Raw genomic sequence first — 16,199 nt, 5'->3', positions numbered from 1 at the left:
CACCTCTCAAAAATCTCCCCTCACCCAGGGAACTATAAAACAAAACAGCATTGGGATAATAACAGTATCTTCCCTGCAAGCAAAATGAAGGTAGACATTTTCAAAGAATACATGCACTTTGCACATGAAATAGAATCTATTGTTTCTGAGTCACCAGGTCTTGAGGAAGGCAGGAAAGCCCAGTACTGCAGAGGCCCACGTGGAAACAAGCCAGGGAGAGCCTTTCACTGCCTTCCCCCAACCTCCCTACAGACGAAATGAATCGCCTTGCAACTCTCCCACACTCTAGTGCTGGCTTGGAATAAAGGCCTGCCACCTGGTTATATGGCTCAAATAAAGAGAAATCCAAAACAACTAGAGAGCAAAATTCAGTGCATACTCACCAGCCCACCAAAACGGAGAGGGAGAGACAGGAAGTGGGCTTGTGAAGTGGCCTCCGAACCTGATTGGCTAATGAGTTCAAGGAGGATTCCCTCCTCCTTTACCTTAAAAGGTACTGACAAGATGCAACCCCTCCTTCACCCACTTGTCTCTATAGACCACTGATGCTTCCTGCACCTGTTTTTAAATTGAACTTCTTAAACCCTGTGTCCTTCTGGATTAATGCACTTAGCACAAGCAAAAGAGGCTGTTTTGAGCTATTCATACATCTTCTTATTTAGATGGGCCCATTGTATTCTAACTATAATAGATCCTAACTATAATACCTTTATAACTTCCTATCCTTTGCAATCTCATCATGGTTAATTTACACAAGATAACAGGTCCCAGTATAAACAGTCTTCATCAATCCAGTTAAAAGTTATTTGCAGGTTTACCTTTAAGCTAACAGCCTCAGTGCAAAAGATGGGTGGCTTTAAACTTAGCTGATTTTGAATCCAAGCTTTGGTCATTTACTTGCACACATCTAAGCTTCAGTTTCCTCAACTATAAAAAGAGAATGACATCTTCCTTCCAGGACCATTTTGAGGATTATGTTAAATAACTCATATAGTGTACCCAGTACAATGCTTGCTGCAAGGGACTCAACAATGTTAGCTATTATTATTGTTATTACATAATTTCTCCTTAGATTTATCTCCCCAAGTAGACTATAAACAATCAGAGGGCGATGTGTGTATGCGATGGGTGTATGAGTTATAAATCCCTAAGGTCATAATTGATTAAGAGGTTGTTTTGACTGTTCACAGTCCCCTCCAGTTAAACTGTATGTCCTTCTTCTATTAGGACTGCCTCTTAAGCCATAATTAGAGGACTCAAAGCACAACTTTCATCATAATTCTTAAAAAATACTACAGAATATATATAAATATGTGTGTATATTAGAAGTATGAAGATTAATATTTTATATTGAATTATAAAAGGAAAAGATACAACTCTAACTCATAGTAATTCCTCCTTTTTAATAATTTCATCCTAACCAGTCTTACTAGAAATTACTATCCATTTCAATCCACTTCAGTTTGAATGTTCCAAATATTCCAATATTCAGCATCAAATGCTAGTTTGTTGATTCATAATTTATACATTTAATTGTAATTCAGAGAGTCAAAATTATTACATTTATCAAATGTTTACTTTAAACTGGAAATGGTAATAAGCACTTCATATTTGTTACTTTATTTAATCTCCAGAATAATCAAAGAATGTAAACACTTTTGTTACAACTATTTACAGAAAAGGTAACATAGCTACAGAGTTTAAGGAAATTATTCATATCAGTTTGATTTCCTCAGCTGTAAAATGGAGAGAGCAACCTGCCTCACAGGCATAATTGTAAAAAATATATATGTAAAGCTCATATCATATTAAGGACTAAACATATTCTATTTTCATTATGCACATTAAATGAGATTATGAATGTTAAAGCTCAGGGTCTACTACACAAAGAAAATTCTACTAGCTATTATCAATATTTATTACATTTTTCATATTTTTAAATTATTGCCTTTTATATGTTCTCTACTTTATTTGGATCATAATTGTCAGGTGCTTTTGACCTGCTATGGAATCAAGTTAACCAACCCAATCCAGTATATATATTGAGTAACTAAATTTTTTCAGATTTATTTTCAAGTATTTGATATGCTTTGATGTTGCCATAAATGGTAGCTTTTTTGAAATTTTGTTTCTAGTTGCTTCAAGTTCTTTTATAAATATACAGTTTATTTTTACATGTTATTTTTTATCAGCCTTGCTAAGCTTTCATATTAAGTTTCCTATTAAGCTTTCATATTGAAACTACCCTGTAGTCTCTTCTGGATTTTTCTAAATAATCATAATAACACCACATACAAATAATCAGAATTTTTTTCTTCCTAAACTTTAAGTTCTCCCCAACACCACACACAATGGGGATTTAGCCCAAGGCCTCGCCCAAGCTGAGCAAGCACCTACCACTTAGCAACAAGACCTTTTCAAATTTTATTTTGAGGCAGAGTCTTACTAAATTGCCCAATCTGGCAGCAAATTTGGGCTCTTCCTGCCACAGCCTCCTAAGTAGCTAGGATTATAGGTGTGCACCACTGACCCAGAACAAAATTTACATCTTTTGATGAGCAAAAATTCTTTTTTAAAATTTATTTTTTAGTTGTAGTTGAACACAACTATAACTTTATTTACTTATTATCTTTATTTTATTTACCTATTTTTATGTGGTGCTGAGGATCCAACCCAGGGCCTCGCACATGTGAGGTGAGTGTTATACTGCTGAGCCACAACCCCAGCCCCAAAAAATTATTAATATAATCAAATGTCTAGGTTTTATTTATTTGTTTGTTTGTTTATTTTTAATATTTGGGATTGAGCCCAGGGGTGCTTTACCACTGAGCTACATTCCCAAATCTTTTTTTTTTTTTTTTTTGAGACAGGGTCTTGCTAAATTGTAAGGGCCTCAATAAATTGCTGAGGCTGGTTATGTTATCCTCCTGCCTCAAGCTCCCAAATCGTTGAGTTTACAGGAGCTTGCCACCATGCCCAACAATATCAATAATTCTTAATATCAATAATCAAATTCGCCAATATTTTGTCTTATATTCAATGACTTATGTCTTAAGAAGCTATTACCGATCTCCAGGTTTAAAAGATATGTCCATTTTCTGTTTAAGAGTTTTCATGTTTTGTTTTATTTTTGAATATTAGCATTTAGTCCATTTGTTAATACACACACACACACACACACACACATACACACACACACAAAAAAAAAACCAAGGCACAACTTTCTGACTTTGATAGGGAAAGCCTGGCTTGCTGTGGGCACTGACTTCCTCTCCAGTTTCACTCCAGAGTCTTACTAAATGAGAACCACTTTTTTCCGTGGTTCTCATTTCTCTAGCCATGGAACTCTTCCCTCCTCCCTCAATGATTCTTTTCGTACTATTCAACTCATGTCGTTTCCTTAGTGACGAGTTCCCCAGTCTGCTCCCCATTAGTATTTCCCTTAGTACTGTACATGTTGCAGTTATACTTTCACATTTGCTTGTGCAATTACTTGATTAATATCGGTATCAACTACAAGTTCTATGAAGACATGAACTATGTCTCTTTTGGCAAGGCTTTTTTATCCCAAGAATCCACCAAGGTATCCAATAAATATTTGTTGAAAGAATGAACTGCCTCAATGTGAACCATCTTTTTGTCCTGGTGTAAAATGCACTTGAGTTACATCATTTTAATATACTGTTGAATTTGACTTGCTAAAATTTTATCTAGCATTCCTGTATGTATGTGTGTATGCTTATATATATGAAGTTCTCATTTCTTCTTACTGGGGACCATTTTAGCATAATACCTAACGCCCTGGCTCCCCACTTGTGTTTGACTCAGATGAAGCCTGGAAAACCATGCAGACACACCTTTTATTCCGTTTGGGAACCCGTGACCAAAAAGTTACCAACACATGTTTTCCCCCCCCCCCCCCTTTAAAAGAAAAGAGGACGGGGGAGAGTAGTCTGAATTAGGTTATGAGGTCCCCGTTTGCGGGGGTACCTCACCTCAGCCATTGAACTCACTTGGCTGGCCGTGAGTCTGTTCCAAGCTCCGGCTAAGGAGGCATCCGCCGGGCCCCACCCCGAGGGTGAGGTCCTCGGCATCTCCTGCCCAGTCTGCCCTCGCGCGGAGCCCCGTTCTCTGGGAACTCACCTCCCCGCGGTTCAGGGAGGGCCCTGTTAGGGCCGCTATTTGGCCCTAGTCTCAGACCTTCCCAAGGGACATGGGGTAGAGTGACGCAACGCACTCAGTTCGTAGCCCCACTGATGAGCTTCCCTCCGCCCTATGAAAGGGACTCCGCACAAGCAGAGTTTATAAGGCTCCCATCTGTACAGCCATTTCTCGGTCATGGTAACTACCCACAACACACAGCGATATGCAAATATAGCAGAGAGTGTCTTCCCGCGCGCGCCTGGTCGTCTCGGCGCCGGCGCGCTGCGTGGGGCGGAACTGTGTCAGAGACCCTGCGATTCCTGGAAGCTGGCTGATGACATCAGTGTCTAACCTCCATGGCGCGGCGACGGGGTACTAGCGGCCGCCGACGGCGAGGTTCGGAGCGCGTTGTCTGGGTCGCGGGTGCTTTGTCCTAGGGCGTGGAATGCTTGAGTCCCCGCAGTTGGAAAGGGAACGTGTTGCCCTGATTCTTCACTACTCCTCTTCCCCTTGACCAGCAATTGACTCCCAAAACTAGTTTTAGTACTAACCTTTTTAAATTGTTGTTTTCATATTACAGCTCTTAAGTCCAAAAAGCTTGCGGACCTAACAGCTAACGTAGTGCCAGTACTGTTAAAACCGAATGCCATACAATTGTGAGGTGCAGCATTATTTCATGAATCACTAAGTAAGGATAAGTGCTTCAATTAAATCTTGATTCGATATTTATTATGGTAAGAAGTGTCACAGTTTTCAGAGTGAAACTCCAAGTATGTGTAGTATGTTCTCTAAATGGTCCTTTCTATAAATTAGATACTATTTTCTGGTTTAAGAGTAGGTATTTTCAGGGAAGTGCTTTAGGGCATAAGATTAAAGCAAGCTTGGACACTCATGCCTCCAGCAATGAATTTAGAAGAGCCCTGTGATTCCACTTTTTTTTTATGTTATTTGGTTACAATAGCAATTTAGCAAAGATAAGACCTTTTTAAGAATGATGGTGTAGCAGTTGTTATTGTTTCTTTGTAAGTTTCCAAACCATCTCTTACAAAAATTCTTTTCTTGGTACTGGGGTTTGAACCCAGGAGCACTTTACCTCTGAGCTACATTCCCAGTCCTTTTTATTTATTTTTTTCTTAGTTGCTGATAGATCTTTATTTTATTTATTTATACATGGTGCTGAGATTGGAACCCAGTGCCCCACACATGCCAAGCAAGTGCACTACCGCTGAGCCACAGTCCCAGGCCTTTATTTTTTATTTTGAGACAGTGTCACAAGTTGTTGAGCATTTCACTAAGTGTTGAGGCTGGCCTGAAACTTTTGATCCTCCTGCCTGGAATCAGTGGGATTATAGGCAGACACTACTACAGCTGGCCCAAATCATATTAGTTTTTTTTTTTTAACTTTTTCCAACAAAGGATCAAATTCACTGTGTATTCATTCCTCCTTATTTTCTCATTGTTCTTGCCCTTGACTTTTTTAGCATCAAATGAAACCAAGAAAGTTAACAATGGCAACTCAACAACAGAAGACTCTCCTCTTGTCAAGAAAGCTCGAACATGTGAGAGAAAAGGAGTGAAAAAGGATCATGCAGCTGGAGAAGAAGCTAAGAACAGGACAGAAGACAGGCAAGGTAGTGGGCCAAGGAGGACATGGGCCAGCTAGATAGTCTGTGGGAGGGGCGAGGGTAATATGTTGTTCTTTCAATTCATTTCTTCCTTCCTTGACGGTATAATTGATTTCTCTATCCTTTGAGCATACCACATTATTGATCTACTTTGTTGATTCTTCATTTTCTTGTATTTGAGGTAGATTGAGACCTAGACAGAAGACCAGGATTACTTGTAAATGGCAAATTAGTTATAATTAATTTCTAATTATGACAGCTACTTTTGATTCCCATATAAGTAATGGTAGTACATGTTTCTCTTTCCTTAGAAACCGTGAAAGCCTTGTTGTTAAAGGGGAAAGCCCCTGTGGACCCAGAGTGTACAGCCAAGGTGGGAAAGGTGAGAGACTGTGGAACGGTCATTCCATAATTTGTCTGAAAGCAATGTTCTTTTGTTATTAGGATTCCTGTTTGGGATGTTGCCAATATTCATTTTTAGAAACTATCTCTAAAATTTCACTAATGATTTATTTTCTCCAAGGATGAGAGGAGTAGTAAGCTTTGGGATTAATGTTTAAGATGTTCTCATGGTTACCTTTTGGGTCACCATCACCCTTCTATACTTTATTCTCTTGGAATCAGGAAATGCTATGATTATTAAAGGCAAACTGTCTTGGTCTAATGAGACACTTCCCTGGAATGGCATGGGTGAATGTTGAATAGAAAAGGATTTGAAAAATATAGAAGAAAGGCTGCTTTTGGAGCCATTTCTTTTGAGTTGTAATCTGTTGTGTTTCTGTAATTAGAAAAAGACAGCATGTTTTCATTATAGAAATGGCAGGCAATGTATAGAAAATGCATTTGCATTTCTTTGCCTGAAAGATAGATGGTGATAGTACTGGGGAATGAGCCTTGAGGCATAAGAAAATTTAGAGCCTCACTTTGGATCTCAGAGCTGAGAATATACCAATGTCATTTTTTTTTTCATCTCTCTAGGCTCATGTGTATTGTGAAGGAAATGATGTCTATGATGTCATGCTAAATCAAGTAAGAGCATCCATTCTATTTATGGGAATTTCTTCTTGATAATTATTAATGATAGCATCCCAATACCCAGATCTTTAATTCTGAAGTCCCTTCTTTTAGCTACTTGTGGTTAGATTCCTGAGTACTCAGCCCTAACACACTCTGCCAGAGAGTGAAGTCCTCTATGAGATTGTTTTGCAAACTTTAGATCTTTTATTGAACCTATAAACTCTTCATATTTTCTCGTGTGTTATCTACTGAGTTGTTGGTTGGGTTTTTGTTTCATATTGTTTTTTAACTGGCTTTAGGGAATACTTGTACATATGTGGAGAATAGTTTTTTATTTGTAATATAAATTGCTCATGTTTTCCAAGTTTGTCATTTGCCTTTTGATTTTCCTTGTGGTATATACACTTTGGCCTATATTGAAGATGTATAAACTTTTCTATTTACTCATTTTTGTGGTTTTGAATAGATGATATATTTGCTTGGTTACTATATTTCCTAGTTACCACTTCATGTTTGAATTTATTGATTCAACATTAATTTTTAGCAGCTGACTAGTATTCCTTTGTTACTGTTTCTTCCATGTTGAGTATTATGAACAAACAGAAAATATCTTAATATCCCTTTCTGCTCTCAAGATTTTATGTCAACAGGCAGGAGGTAGAGATAGGAAAGGGCAGTGTTTGATAACCAGGGTTCAGTCTTCGAGTACTGTACTGCTAACTTACAAATACCTCTTTTTAGATACTACTCATATCCTCTTTAAATGTCTCCAAGGCAAATCAGGTTAGGAATAAGACAGATGTGACAGTGGATATCCTTTGTCCCCTTGCAACATTGTCCTACTCTGAGGTTCACTGCCAAATTTCTGCCCCTGACAAACCAAAGCTCTAAGAACTATCAGAGTAAGAAGTAATCTAAACAAACAAGCATAGTGATTGTACACCTATGGAGCATCAAAATTGTTTTCATTTGGGCTAGGTACAGTGGTGCACATTTGTAATCCCAGAGACTTAGGAGGGTGATGCAGGAGAATCGGAAGTTTGAGACAAGTCTTAGCAACTTATTGAGGCCCTGAGCAACTTAGTGAGACCTTGTCTCAAAATAAAAAGTAGAAAGGACTGGGGTTATAGCTCAGTGGTTAAGTTTTCCTAAGTTCAATCCCCAATACCAAAAAAAAAGGAAAAAAGAAAAGAAAATGTTTTCATTTGGGAAATAATTATAAGGAATGGATTAGGATTTGGAAAACACAGTACTGTTCATAGGTCAACTGAAGCAGGAGCAGCCAATAATGTAAGATATTGAGGTTAGGTGGAGGGTTTTAGGAAGCTTCCAGGCCCCCACTTTAATTGCTGAAAATCCAAAGTTTAATATATAAACCTTATTCTTCCTTTATACCCTTATTCTTATAGGAATCTAATTTTTTGCCCCATGCTGTCCTTTTCTTTATGGAAATTACTAGCACCTGTGACCAAGAATCATTGGTTAATGTGACTTACATTTGAAAAACTTTCTTTTTTTATGTTCTCTATTCTCTCACTCATCATAGACCAATCTTCAGTTCAACAACAACAAGTACTATCTTATTCAGTTGTTAGAAGATGATGCCCAGAGAAACTTCAGTGTTTGGATGAGATGGGGCCGAGGTAATGACCTTTATTATAGATTTTATGCATTGTCATTCAGAAAGCCAGAGGCCATATAGTGAGTAGCTGGGTTTAAATTGGAAAAGTAGAGGGTCTGAAGTTTCGAAGAGGCTTAGGAATCAAATTAGGCTTCTTGAAGTTGGATAATGGCTGGCATCTTTATGAGGAAGTTCCCTTTGGATAGAATAAGCATTCTGTGAGGCTGAAAACTCTCCTGTGATTAGACAGCTAGTACTGCTCATAGGCTCTGGTAGTTAGCAGGTAACTTGTGTCAACACAATTAGTTCCCTAGTGCTTTCATCTTTCTCTTCTTTTCCTGCTCATTTGCCAGATAATAAACAGAGAAGACTGATAACTTGTTTGTTATTGTTAGGAAACTCTTCTTGAAGTACAGAACAAAACATATTATTATATGTGCCATTTACTTTGCAGTTGGGAAAACTGGGCAGCACAGTTTGGTGGCTTGTTCAAGCAACCTCCATAAGGCCAAGGAAATCTTTCAGAAAAAGTGAGTAGTAGAAAATGAGTACAAAAAATACCCTTCTTAGATTGATCTTCTTCTTCAAAAAAATTTTATAATGAATGTGATTTGGCCTGAATGTGAATTTTTCCCACTTTAACAATCTGTGATTAGAAGACTAAATTGCATTCTTAGTGACTAAATTAATGTAGAGCCTTGAAATTAACTAAAACTAGAAGAATCTAATATATTAAATTGACAATAAACAAAAGTAATTTGGGGAAAGTAGAGATCATCATTTGGGTGGGGAAAATCAAGCGAGAATTTTGAGAACTTTCCCTATCATATGAAAGTAGAACTTTTAGGATTCTCTGGGAATATGTTTCATTGGTATTGAATAGATATCTTTTACTTTAAATCTCATAGTTTCTGTGGTGTTTGGGGACCTTTGGGATGCCTAGGGATTCTCTCCTCACCCCTACCACCACTTATTTTGTTTCATTTTATTTAAGTCCTTTGTTTCAGAGTTTTTTTTTTCTCTTTGATTCATATTTTTGGAAAGCTGAGATATAAAGGAGCTGAGGGAGAGGGTTAATAAATTTTTGGAGACTTTTGCCTAAGGAAGTAGTTGTAAATCCATTCCTAAACTTTTATTTGTAAGGTCTTCTTACTACCTTGCACTCTACAGATTCCTTGACAAAACCAAAAATAATTGGGAGGATCGTGAGAAGTTTGAGAAGGTGCCTGGAAAATATGATATGCTACAGATGGACTATTCCACCAGTACTCAGGTAAGTGCTGACTACTTTGGGGGGAAAGCTGTCTCCTCTTACTCAGGGTAAAGTCTAATAGGAAGATTTATATAAGTCCAAGACCAATCAGGCCAGAATATCGTGAGTCATTACTGTTTCCCACCTCAGGGGTAACTGTCACTTGTCTCTATAATCTCAAAGGGGCAGAAAGACTGAGGCTAGAATGTGCCTTTTAAAATCTTTGCTCTATTATTTACTAAAATTATTTAAAAATCTGAAGCCCTGTGTCCAGAATTCTAATGTTATGGACCAAGAAAGTAATAATATATAACCAAACTGAAAGAACTACATTTAAAATTGTCTTCATTTTTAGTTCTGTACCACTGTAAAGAAATTCACAAACTGAGATGCAGTAGAAAAACTGAAAACTATCACATATATGAAAAACAGAAATTTTAGAAAGCCAGGCCTTGTGGCACACACACATATAATACCAGCTCCTCTGGATGCTGAGGCAGAAGGTTGGGATAGTTGAGACCAGCCTGAGCAGGTTACCACGATCCTATCTCAAAAAAGGGTTGGACATATTCAGTGATAGAGTGCTTACCTAGCAGGCATGAGGCCTTGGGTTCAAATGGGGGGCGGGGCGGGGGAGGGAATCAGAAGATTTAATATATAGTAATATCTTTATATGCTTAATGACCACCAAGAAGGCCTTATTAACTGTGGGAGGCTATGGTAGTTAGCAGGTAACTAACTACAGTGGGTATTCCAGTTGGGTTAAGAATGGAATGTTCCTGTGTTCAAGCAGAGACCGATTGAAGATCACTCTGTAGAACACTTCTTTCAGGGTCTTACAATAGAGCCTTTCAAATTTTGTGGATTTTGTTTGTTTTTCTGTAGGATGAAAATGAAACAAAACAAGAGGAATCTATTAAAGCCCCCTTGAAGCCAAAGTCACAGCTAGATCTTCGTGTACAGGAGCTGGTAAAGTTAATCTGTAATGTCCAGACCATGGAAGAGATGATGATTGAAATGAAGTATGATACAAAGAAAGCCCCGCTTGGTAGGATTTCACATTCTGTCATACATTCACTCTTCATACATCTTAGCTCCTTTTGTTGTTGTTGTTTTTGTTGTAGATGGACACAATATCTTTATTTTTATTTGTTTATTTTTTATGTGGTGCTCGGGACTGAACCCAGGGCCTCACGCATACGAGGCAAGCACTCTACCACTGAGCTACAACACCAGCCCCATCCTAGCTTCTTTAATGGAATATTTCATTACTATGATGATTTAAAGCTTGCTGATAGTATTGAATGGAGAAAACAAAATTTGAGATAAAAGGTTGTGAGGTGAGGGGAGGAACTATTTTCAAAGTTGAAAGGTGAGAACCTTTGCTGGGCACGGATGTAAGTATTGTTTACAGAATGAGACCTAATTCAGAGTCTTGTCTGTGATTGGGCCTACAGGGAAGCTGACAGTAGCACAAATCAAGGCAGGTTACCAGTCTCTCAAAAAGATTGAGGATTGTATTCGGGCTGGCCGGTGCGGACGAGCTCTCCTGGAAGCATGTAATGAATTCTATACCAGGATCCCACATGACTTTGGGTAAGGACTGTGCTATTCATTTACTTCATTCTTCTCCCTATCCATACTCCCTGAATCAAATCAGCAGTAGCTATAATCCTTTAATCTTTTATTCCTAAGGAAATTATCATCTTAAATAGTGCCAAAATGATTTATAGATCACATATTTAATCAGTTTTATGATTCTGCAACCTGTACACCCAGAATAATGAGAAGTTATATCCCATCTGATTCAAATGTATGATATGTCAAGGTCATTGTACTGTCATGTGTAACTAATTAAAACAAATAAAAAAATTAAAAAATAAATAAATAAAATAAAAGTAAAAAAAAATATATGGGATGGAATCTCCTGGCCTGACTACAACCATAATCTCTGACCAAGCAGAAGTTACCAACTCAAGAGAGAATGGGTTTAGCTATTATCCAACCAAGTAAAACACTATCAAGACATATCACCCCTTTTCTTTAAGGTGACTATAACTACACTAACATTTCTGTGACTCAAATGATACTAGATACATAAAATACATGTTTATCTTTTGTGTTTTTTGGGGGTTTTTTGTTTGTTTGTTTGTTTTGTTTTTTTTACTTTGAGAAAGGGTCTCACTAAATTGCTGAAACTGACGTTGCCTCAGCATCCTAAGTCACTGGAGTTATAAGCCTATATCATTGTGCCGGACCAGAGCTTATTTTTAAAAGGATCCCATAAAAAAGAAATTCAACTGCAGTCGCAAATGTGAAAATCTATGTAGTTTCCTTTGTTCTACTCAGAGTATATATTTAATATCTCTTTATATATCTGGACCTCTTTATAGGTCTCTTTCAAGTGGGAAATCCCAGTTCCTAAGATCTGTTTTGTAAAGGATTGATTTTTAGCCTGCTATTTTCAGTCATGTTCCTTTTAGCCACAAATAAGATAGCTCATTATTGATTGTATCTTTGTCCTTAGACTCCGCACTCCTCCATTAATCCAGACAGAGAAGGAACTGTCAGACAAAATACAGCTGCTAGAGGTGAGGTATATATGGATTGGGAAATATTAAATCTCTTATTCCAGGTTTCCTTGCATTGATTCTATATCTTTTCTTCTTAGGCTTTGAGAGACATTGAAATTGCCATTAAACTGGTGAAGACAGAACTGCAAAGCCCAGAACACCCATTAGACCAACACTACAGAAACCTGCACTGTGCCTTGCACCCTCTAGACCATGAAAGTTATGAGTTCAAAGTAAGAAAAATGGTTTTATTTGCAAAGACCAGCCTTGCTTCATCTATTATTCTCTACTTCTGATAAAAAGCAAACTGTCAAAGAAGGCAGGATTTCTCTTTACAAGGAATTTGTGAAGTTAGAGCTCTTTCTAACTGCCTTATAGACCATTTAGGAGCAAAACGTTCTGCCAAGTTATACCAGAAGCCACCACCAGTTCTTCAGTTCAGCCCGGTCTCTTCAAGAGTCCACAGCAGCCATATTTCCCACTTTTCCACAGGTGATTTCCCAATACCTACAGTCTACCCATGCTCCCACACACAATGACTATACCATGACCTTGCTGGATGTTTTTGAAGTAGAGAAGGAAGGTGAAAGAGAAGCCTTCAGAGAGGACCTTCATAACAGGTGAGTCCAGCTTTGGGCTTCAGAAGACATTTCCTTTTCTGAAATAACAATTAAGGAACTTCAAGGGGTGGCAGAGGCAGCTCTTGGCTTTTTTTTACATTTATGACCTATGTTTACAGAAGAGCTCCAGAATATAATAATGGCTTTTTCTTAGGATGCTGCTATGGCATGGTTCCAGGCTAAGTAACTGGGTAGGAATTCTGAGCCATGGGCTTCGAATTGCCCCACCTGAGGCTCCCATCACAGGTTACATGGTAAGTAGAAATTAAACTCTGGAATGGAACGTAAGGGGAAAAGCATACTAGGATACAGTAGTCCTTTTTTGTTTGTTTTTCTAGATTGGGTTTAGGTGGTACTTCTTCCCAAGAATTAAACCAAAGCTCACTGATAATCCTGTTATCTCTTACTTTATCCCTATTTCTTTAAACTTCAAAAAATAGATTTCCTGTTCTCCATAAAATAGAGATTTACAAATCTTTCTATCCTCTCTGTAACAGAATTGTGAAGGGTAATAGAGAAGGGTCTGTATTGTGTTTAAGAGAATGGAAAACAGTCAGTGGTATGAGCCATCCTTCTAATGTAATGAGTTAATAAGCAGCTGACCTTGGTTTTGTTTATGTATTTCAGTTTGGAAAAGGAATCTACTTTGCTGACATGTCTTCCAAGAGTGCCAATTACTGCTTTGCCTCTCGCCTAAAGAACACAGGACTGCTACTTTTATCAGAGGTAAGGCAGGAACAAATCTGTGATGTCTAGTTTGTTATTAATTCCTGTGTTTTTCTAGTGACAAGTTTGACCCAAGAACAAAGATACTTACCTGGGATGACTTGAGAAGAACCACCTGAAATTTTCATTGCATTAGATTCCTTTACTAGAGTAAAGGAAGAAAATACAAATGGGATTATCTGGTTGGCTTAAGAGCCACCTAATTCTTAGTAGAATGTAGGCATTCAGAGATCTTTTGCTTTGCAGGTAGCTCTAGGTCAGTGTAATGAGCTACTAGAAGCCAATCCTGAGGCAGAGGGATTACTTCAGGACAAACACAGCACAAAAGGGCTGGGCAAGATGGCTCCCAGTCCTGCCCACTTTGTCACCCTGTAAGTATTCAAAGCCAAGAGGGCTAGAAGACTTCTTATAAACAAATAAGACTCTATTTTCTGCATTCCAATTTCTGAACCAAGGCTGATGTTGACATTTTCTTCCATTTGGCAGGAATGGGAGTACAGTGCCCTTAGGACCACCAAGCGATACAGGAATTGTGAATCCAGAGGGTTATACCCTCAATTACAATGAGTTTATTGTCTATAACCCCAACCAGGTTCGTATGCGATACCTTTTAAAGGTTCAATTTAATTTCCTGCAGCTATGGTGAATGGTGATATTAGGTAAACCAGAGAAGATATAAATAACCTTTAGGCAAGACAATAAGTGACATTGTACTTTTGAACTTTTTAATATTTTGTGTAATAAAATGAGCATAAATCCACTGCTGGCTTCTGTGGACTTGACTTCTCTAAGCACTTATCCTGATATTAGTATATCTTTATTTCCAGGGTAGAAAATACCCATTGCTCTGTGTCTCCCACAGCTAGTTGCAGATTACTCAGGTTCTTGTTACTTCACAGTGTAACAGCTCATGTACCCTGAAGGACACTAATGGGAGCAGATGCTTTTCTCTATTGAATTCAATTTTTCTGCAATCTGGAGTTTGTTTAGAATTAGTGAAAGAAGAGTAGAGGTCCGAAAGGTTGAATTATTCCCCTTTTTCCCATCCATTTCTTCTTGATTACCTTTTTCTGTTCAGCAACTGCAGAACAGGCCTCCTATCATTTAACATCATAATCCATATCAGACGTCCAAATATTTGAGAAGCCCTGGGAGGACTGTCACTAAGCCATACATCTTGGGGAGAAAAGAGAGAATTAGGATGAGTTTACATAAACTGTTCCATCAAAGAAGTCCTGACAATCAGGTCAGACCAAGAACTTTCTGATAATTTTTAAACACATGCAACAGACATCTTAAATAATAATGAAGATTTTTTTATTTTTATTTCTTTGGTGCAAGAGATTGAACCCAAAGCCTTGAATTACACCCTCACTCTCTAATAAGGATTTAAATGAAGTCAATAACCTATAACTTTTTAGAAACTAGATTACCAGTATTGATCAAAATGTTAAGTTTTATTCTAAAACTTAACAGATGTTTTGTATAGATGATGTTATTGCAACATTTATGTACACGAAAAGATCCATAGTTAAGGAAGTTAGTTAAATATATCCATTCATTGAACTATTATGCCACTACTAAAACTGAAGTGAACGTTAGTTCGATGGTTAAGCACCCCTGGGTTCCATCCTTGGTATCAAAAAAAAGCAACATCTTTTCATGAACATCAAACTAGGAATGAGAGTTCCCTCAGCCTGATAAAGGGACATCTCTTGAGAAACTCACAGCTAACAAACATCGTACTTAATGGTGAAAGAAAGGAATAAGACTAGGATGTCTACTCTTACCACTTCCATTCAGCATTTTACTGGAGGTACTAGCCATGGTAGTTAGTCAAAGAAAAAAAAATTTTAAAGGTATACAGATTGAAAAGGAGGTAAGACTATAACTGAAATATACATGACCTTATATATAGAAATTTCTCAAGAATTTACACAAAATATTAGAGCAAAGTTCAACAACACTACCAGAGACAAGATCAACATATGAAATCACTTACATTTCTATATACTAATAATAATCTGAAAAGAAAATTAAGAATTCCATTAAACATCACAAAAATAATATGGGGGCCAGGCATGTAGCTTATTGGTAGTATGCTTGCCTAACATAGCAAGGCCTTGGTTTGATCCTCAGCTCCACAAAACAACAACAACAAAATTTTAATATACATAGGAATAGATTTAATGAAGAAAACACAAATCTTGTATACTGGATACTATAAAACATTTTTATAATATTTCAATGCAATAGTTTTTGTTTTCTGTTTTGGTACCAGGCATTGAACCTAGGGGCACTTAACCACTGAGCCACATGCCTAGTCCTTTTTTTATTTATTTTTTATTTCAAGACAGGGTCTCACTAAGCTGCTGAGGCTGGCCTTGAATTTACAATCCTGCCTCAGCCTCCTGAGTCACTGGGATTACAGGCATGCACCACCAGGCCTGGCGCAAAACTTTGTTGAAAGAAACTCAGACCTACACATAAATGGGAAGTCATCCTGTGTCCATCGATTGAAAGATTAATATTTTTTGTACAAGGGACAAGAAAACTTTACCTATAAATGGAATTGCAAAAGGATCCTGAATGGCCAAAACAGTCTTAAAGAGTAAATATAGA

At 37.6% G+C, this 16,199-nt stretch overlaps 2 protein-coding genes across 3 annotated transcripts in view; one reads left to right on the top strand and one right to left on the bottom strand.

The window, feature by feature from the left end:
* LOC110597155 (E3 ubiquitin-protein ligase CCNB1IP1) overlaps positions 1–459 on the bottom strand; it is a 29,230-nt gene extending 28,771 nt beyond the window's left edge. For both annotated transcript variants that reach the window (XM_078049910.1, XM_078049911.1), the window contains exon 1: positions 384–459. The gene's annotated coding sequence lies outside the window, so the exon portion shown is untranslated. The remainder of the gene's footprint in view (positions 1–383) is intronic.
* Positions 460–4,389: 3,930 nt separating this feature from the next.
* Parp2 (poly(ADP-ribose) polymerase 2) lies at positions 4,390–14,337 on the top strand. Its single transcript, XM_005341401.5, has 16 exons — positions 4,390–4,539; positions 5,625–5,774; positions 6,080–6,150; positions 6,747–6,797; positions 8,332–8,428; positions 8,861–8,936; positions 9,577–9,679; positions 10,544–10,706; positions 11,116–11,254; positions 12,186–12,249; positions 12,330–12,464; positions 12,724–12,851; positions 13,006–13,105; positions 13,479–13,577; positions 13,824–13,948; positions 14,064–14,337. Exons 1-16 carry the CDS (start codon positions 4,500–4,502, stop codon positions 14,221–14,223), a joined length of 1,701 nt encoding a protein of 566 aa, XP_005341458.2. The 5' UTR covers positions 4,390–4,499; the 3' UTR covers positions 14,224–14,337.
* The last annotated feature ends 1,862 nt before the right edge of the window (positions 14,338–16,199 follow it).

Source organism: Ictidomys tridecemlineatus, chromosome 5, assembly GCF_052094955.1.
Source record: "Ictidomys tridecemlineatus isolate mIctTri1 chromosome 5, mIctTri1.hap1, whole genome shotgun sequence".
Lineage (NCBI taxonomy): Eukaryota > Metazoa > Chordata > Mammalia > Rodentia > Sciuridae > Ictidomys > Ictidomys tridecemlineatus.
This window is presented reverse-complemented; position numbering and strand designations above follow the sequence as displayed.

Coding starts and splice junctions, on each gene's coding strand:
- Parp2 (XM_005341401.5), top strand. CDS start 4,500: ATGGCGCGGCGACGGGGTACTAGCGGCCGCCGACGGCGAG. Junction 5,775..6,079: donor CAGGACAGAAGACAGGCAAG/GTAGTGGGCCAA, acceptor CTCTTTCCTTAG/AAACCGTGAAAGCCTTGTTG. Junction 13,949..14,063: donor CCTGCCCACTTTGTCACCCT/GTAAGTATTCAA, acceptor TCCATTTGGCAG/GAATGGGAGTACAGTGCCCT.